At 32.9% G+C, this 6000-nt stretch overlaps 1 protein-coding gene across 12 annotated transcripts in view; it reads right to left on the reverse strand.

Moving 5' to 3' along the window:
• LOC114872300 (zinc finger protein 436-like) overlaps positions 1–5203 on the reverse strand; it is a 47679-nt gene extending 42476 nt beyond the window's left edge. For 2 of the 12 annotated variants that reach the window (XM_046285195.1, XM_046285196.1), the window contains exons 1-4: positions 4524–4928; positions 3565–3738; positions 2803–3145; positions 2522–2699 (exon numbers count right to left, since the gene is read on the reverse strand). In XM_046285195.1, the coding sequence (XP_046141151.1) occupies positions 2522–2699; positions 2803–3145; positions 3565–3738; positions 4524–4655 (827 nt within the window). In that variant the 5' untranslated portion in view covers positions 4656–4928. Of the gene's footprint in view, positions 1–2521; positions 2700–2802; positions 3146–3564; positions 3739–4523 lie in introns of all 12 variants that reach the window. The other 10 variants (XM_029179388.2, XM_046285201.1, XM_046285193.1 and 7 more) reach the window with 9 other exon arrangements.
• Positions 5204–6000: the final 797 nt, after the last annotated feature.

Genomic DNA, 6000 nt, shown 5'->3' on the forward strand with positions numbered 1-6000 from the left:
AGATCAAGAAATTTTTGTCGTCGTCGTTCTCTATTATCTTCACGATTTTATTCTTTTCACTTTACCATCAAATATCTTACCTTTTATTATTCAAATCAATCATCTTGTTATATATAAATAAGAACGTTGCGACGAATATTAAACAGGATTTTATTTTTATTAAAAATCATCTACTAAAGAGACTAATTAAAAGGAAACACTAACACGTTTCGTGACTAATCTTAGAAACTATGTCTCCTCTTTCCACGTCTTTAGACTGGTGACAAATTAGCACAAACTCAGAAAGAAATTAAAAGATTTCTCTACAGCAAACCAGCAGAAGGAAGGAAAATAGTTAAGCTACAAAACTTGGCAAAAAAGTTAATAGAAGCAAACCCTTGCTAAAAAATCATTATTCTTTACTAACGATACAGGTATGTTTAGAAATTGAAGTAAATTAGTATAAGAAGAAAAATGTTCATTCTCACCTGTTAATTGGTATCCGTGCACTGTCCTCTTCTCTTCTTCTCTTGGCACTAACTTCTTCCAAAAATTTTCTTCTCAAATATTTCACTCACAATTATAAACACACTTGGAGTAAATAGTAAAATATCAAACAATTTGTCCACAGACAAAATTGCAAATTCAGTACATCTTGCAAAAATGAAGATGTACCATAAAAAAAGAAAAATATAAAATGCAGCATGAAAGCTTGCATCGTTAACCGGCGCGCATCGCAGCCTGGTAATAATTATTTAAAAAAAAAAAAAAAAAAAAAACAGTCTGGTTAATTTTCCACCAAACTGCAAAAAGAAAAAAATAACGCGCGCAAAATAGGCAGCGCGTTATTGAAATTTGGAAACTTCAAGCGCAGCAAATTTTCAGCAAAAAAAAGTCTGCTGAAGCATGCACTCAAGTTTCAATAGAAAACATCTCGCGTATTTTTCTGTATCACGTTAAATAAGAACGTGATAACAGAAAAAAAGAACGATAATAAACAATAAATTTCATCAAATATAAATTACGCTTACAAACTATTGAAATGAAAAATATAAAAGCATAATACTCGCCTTAAGAAGAGTATCGCTCGATGTCCTCTTCGTATGTTTCTCAAACGATGATCGTTCTTCAATCTTCGATATTATTCTAATCATTTTTTCTCTTCGTATTTATGTTAAATCGATCGATTTCATTTTTATTTAAAGAAAAAAAAAAGCACTTGTATTGAACTGGCAAGATCGCCAGTTAGACAATAGCAATCGAAACCGAGACCGTGGCACGAACAGTACCATTTATTTATCAGCAGTTCTAGTGCGCAGTTAACAGAACGATAGCACTTACAAGCTAACCGGTATACTAAAGTAAACTATATGGTCCTGACGATAATGTAAAAGCGTAGGCATTTGGAAAGCACGAAGACGACAAGAAACGGTATGGCTTGTTTCGTTTGGTTTCTCTCATTACGAATTGTAATACAGCTTGGTGATCATTTTCGTATCCACCAAGCGCGTCTATCATCGTGACGTTAGCTTACGAAATTATTAGTTTGTGATTTTAGATCTTTATCTTTCTTTTTTTTTTTTGTCGGCCTAATTGTTGGCCGTGTGCGGCATTTTGTGCCTTCACGTAAGCGTGGGATATTGATACTGACAACATGTAAACATCTGGTTTCCAATTGAACAGAGGGATTATGTACTTACTGTTATATGTTAAAAATAAAGACTATTCATTTATGATTTACATACTGATTAAGAGATGACGTGTAATTAATAGAATCCCTCTGTTCATTTATTGTACACGTATCGAATAATAACTAGGATAGAGTTCATTTAAATAGGAGCATGTGTGATATATTATATCTTGTGTGATGTAAGTTCCAATGATTCAGTTAAGATAACTCTTATTGAAATGAACTCTATGTACATGCTATTACATGTAGGAATATCGAAGTATTTTGCAATTTGTTTCATGCAGTGAATGTATTTCTAGATATTGTATTAATTTTGCTGCAGGTTGAACGAATGGATTGAATGAATGTTCTTAGTTTGCGATTCCGGATGTCAAATTGCAAAATACAGAGAGCCAAAGATGGTTGTGGGGTGTGTATGAACTTACCTCGTAATCTTGCACCTTATTCGTTCGAATCAGGTGACTAACTCTCAAATATCTATTTGAAAATTGAAAATTCTACTACATGTCTAACTGTACCAGTGATTTCATTAAAAATATATACTCTTCCTGTTCAAACAAAATCAATTCTTAAATATTCTGAATTTTTTTGTAATTATATTCAATACACAATTATAATAAGAGAAAAAGAATGATAATCAAAATGAAGGGAAATAATACAACTAGTTTTTGTACTTTATGCAATAAATTATTAAATGATGAATGAAATTATCTGTTAATTTATTTTAAATCACGAAAATTTTGAATTTGTAAAAAATAAGGATAATCAAACTGTTTGTGTGGGTGTTTGTGATCTCCACAACAGAACGGCACCTTTGGCTCTGAAAGTACGAAATATGAATAAAAGACTCACCCAGTTTTGGGATCCCCATCTGCAGTCTGTGGCATTGGCATCTCAGGTATGTCTGAGATTTTCTGCTGTAGCCCTGAAGGGCCTGCTTCGTCACACGCCAAGGAAACATTTACAAAAGTGGTAGGCTCTATAGTTCTATTATTGGGATCTTCTTCGCTTTCTTCTTTTACAGGTAGGCCTGAAAGAAAAAATTAAAATCCAAACGTACAAATTAGTATTTTAATGTTTCTTTTAAAAATAAATGTACTTAAACAGAAAAGTAACATAAGCATTCAATGCACCTTCATCTCCATCACATTCGTCGTCAGAGTTCTCTTCATCTTCGCTACTTTCTTCTTCGTCTTCTTGCTGCGTAGAGCTCGACTGATTCTGTGATATTTGGTTATGTGTGGTTTGTGAACTTGGACCAGGCACTGCCTGAACGGGTTGTACAGAATTACCGCTTGTGTCCATAGGAACTGAGGTTATTTGTTGTTGCTGATTAGCATTGGATATCATCATAGGAATACCCAGGCCCATGTTATCCATCATACCCATACCCATATTGTTTTGATGCTCGCCAACTTGCTGCATCACATTGCCATCTAACCTGTTCTCTGGTCTTTGTTCTTGTTTCATTACATTCTGAAACAAAAAATACAGAGCAAATTTGTTAACTTCAAGTGTTATACTTAATTAAATAATATATTATCACAGTTTCAAATAAATGAATGAAAATAGTATCCAAAGTCATAAAAGTAATATAACCTTGAAATAATCATGCTACGATGTATTGAAAACATTAACATATACTTTAATTATGAAAATTAATTACTCCAATGATAGTAAAGCTTAATCAAACATTTACATGAAGAAAGAACTTACAAAAGTTTGAAATTTAAAATATTTTTATCACTAGTGTAATGGTAACCAAGTAAACACGTAACTGAATATCAAAATAATAAAAGAATATCTATACTTCTAGATTTTGTTATACAATGTGTAAACATTCACAGTGATTAACTGTAAATAAAAGAAATATTTCATATAGAGAATAAAATTACCGGATTGAGAACATTGGTAACATAACCCTGTTTGTCTTCTATATTGACTTCTCCTAGCCATTGTAGAAGCTGCTTTTCTGCGTTCGCTGTTGTATTCCAAAATTGATAAAATAGCTCTACTTTATACACACAGTCATCACATATCTTTTTGGGTAACTTGTCTTCTCTTGTAACCTATAATGATCCAAAACAAAAACAAAAATATTTAGTTTGCCCTTTGTACCATCAGCCGTGTAAATAATGTAAGCAAAACACAAAAGGAAAGTATGCTATGTATAAGTTTCTCATTATTTCAATTTTGAGTGAAACCGTTCATTTCAAATTCATAAATAAAATCCTACATCATAAAATTACAGGAACAAAAATCGAGGTAGGCAAACAAATGAATTATTAGACAAAAAATTAATAATACATTAAGTTGTTTCCACAAAGCGTCTATTAATGGAACAACTTTAAAAAGTTCAGAAAGTTACCTATAGATGTTTTATAATAGAAACAATGATGTCGAAAAGAAAGAGCGTTATTCAATTCCATGCATTGTAAATAGAACATTAATACTGCGTATGTCCATGTTGAAATGGAAAAAAATGTCAATTCACATGCGTAGAGATTGTTATGAAAAATATTTGGGGCGATTCGCAATGCCTTAAGGTAGTAAAAAAGCGCGGCAAAATTCTACTAAACAATAGTTGGCGTCGTGGCTGAGTTAAACAGGAGTTGAAAAAAGAGTGAAAAAGAGAGAAAAACAGTACAACAGTATCGTAAAGCTACCTCGATATCGCTACTGTGGAGGTAACTTGTAATTTCTTGTCTATAGGGCGATCTCTGAAATAATCAAGACCAAACAGTATCTACTGGGAGGTCGAAAAGTCGTGGACAATCAAGGAAACGCGGTGTAGCTATGAAAATGCACAAGATGGCGGATCGCCATTGTCGAGGCGATGGCGTAGTTGGCTTACCTTGACCGGTAGACAGGCGGCGATTTTGAGAAATATTTGCCGTACGTCTCCTTCACCCTCGAAAATCGGTACCGAAACACGGTCCTTCACGAGACACAGCCGACACAGGTCCAGATAATCGAGGGAGGACATTTTACCATGTAAAACGCCAGCTCGAGACGCAAAACCGCGCCCGTAGACGCGAACGCTGTTTCAATCCAAGCCGGAGAAGAACCCCGCGTTCTTCGGTACGCGTCGTTTGCTCACTGCGCTTCGGCTAATTCCGTCGGTGTTCGACCGGTCTCGGCTATCATCGGCTAACTTCGGATACACTCGATAGAACGGTTACGTATCGATCACGTTGTGCTTGAACCCACTTCTTTTACACGCAACGGATTCGAACATAGCGAAAATCATTTTCTTTTAAATTTATCGTTATTTAATATTAATTAATTGTATTATTATTGCAAAATTATTGTAATAAAACAGAAACTTGAACTTTCACGGTTTTTTGATTATATATTTTAGTTGATTTTCTTCTCTAATACATTTTGCACCGTACTTATGATAAGTCGCAAATGTTGCAAGATGGCTACACAATCGCTGCTGATTATATGTTCCTTCGTAAACGATAAGAATACGTTAGGCAATTGAAGAAATCCTGTCCATTTTATTTATCTTTGATACATACCGATTGATCGTTCAGGTGTTTAAGAGGTCAGCCGAGTTAATGCAAACCTATCAAATTTTCATGCACAATTACTCCCACTTCTGGGTACGGATACAATCACGCATGATCAAACAGACGAGACACACTTGTCGATGAGCGATAATCATAAATCAGAGCTTCTTAAATAATATTCTCCATCTTTATTAACTTTTTGCTACTTTCTCGTTGCATAATTAAAAAAAAATACTAATTAAGCACTTCATATCATTTTTCTTAAGTATAAAACTGTTTTATACACTTTAATATATCTGATTTATTATGATACAATACAAGGCATATATTTTGAGTATAATTTTTTAATAAAACTTTCAAGAGATTGTAGGAATATGCTATTACTACATATGTATCATGATTATTTTATTATTCGATTCTAAAACAAACATTAATCTCATAATCGTTATCGCAGATGTACAGTGACACGTAATGCAAATATTAGTATTTAATAGATCTAAACGTGTATGGTAATATTGCACTGTAAATATTATATCTACATATAACATGCACGAATAATTTCAGTTTATATAAATATAAATATAAATTATTCTTTATAGCTTACATCAATAGGAAATGAAATTAAATTTTCAATATAATATTTTAATATTAAAAGTAACAGCAAAGACACGGTACTTACCCTTAGATTGTTAAAGATATCAATGACCTGTCTTCTTTTCCCATTGATTATCAGAACTTTACTGAACATGACAAATTAATTTAAATTTGAAACTATATTGTTTTCCAAAGGTTTCACAATCTTTGATATGATTTCTC

This window comes from Osmia bicornis, chromosome 3 (genome assembly GCF_907164935.1).
Source record: "Osmia bicornis bicornis chromosome 3, iOsmBic2.1, whole genome shotgun sequence".
Classification (NCBI taxonomy): Eukaryota; Metazoa; Arthropoda; class Insecta; order Hymenoptera; family Megachilidae; genus Osmia; species Osmia bicornis.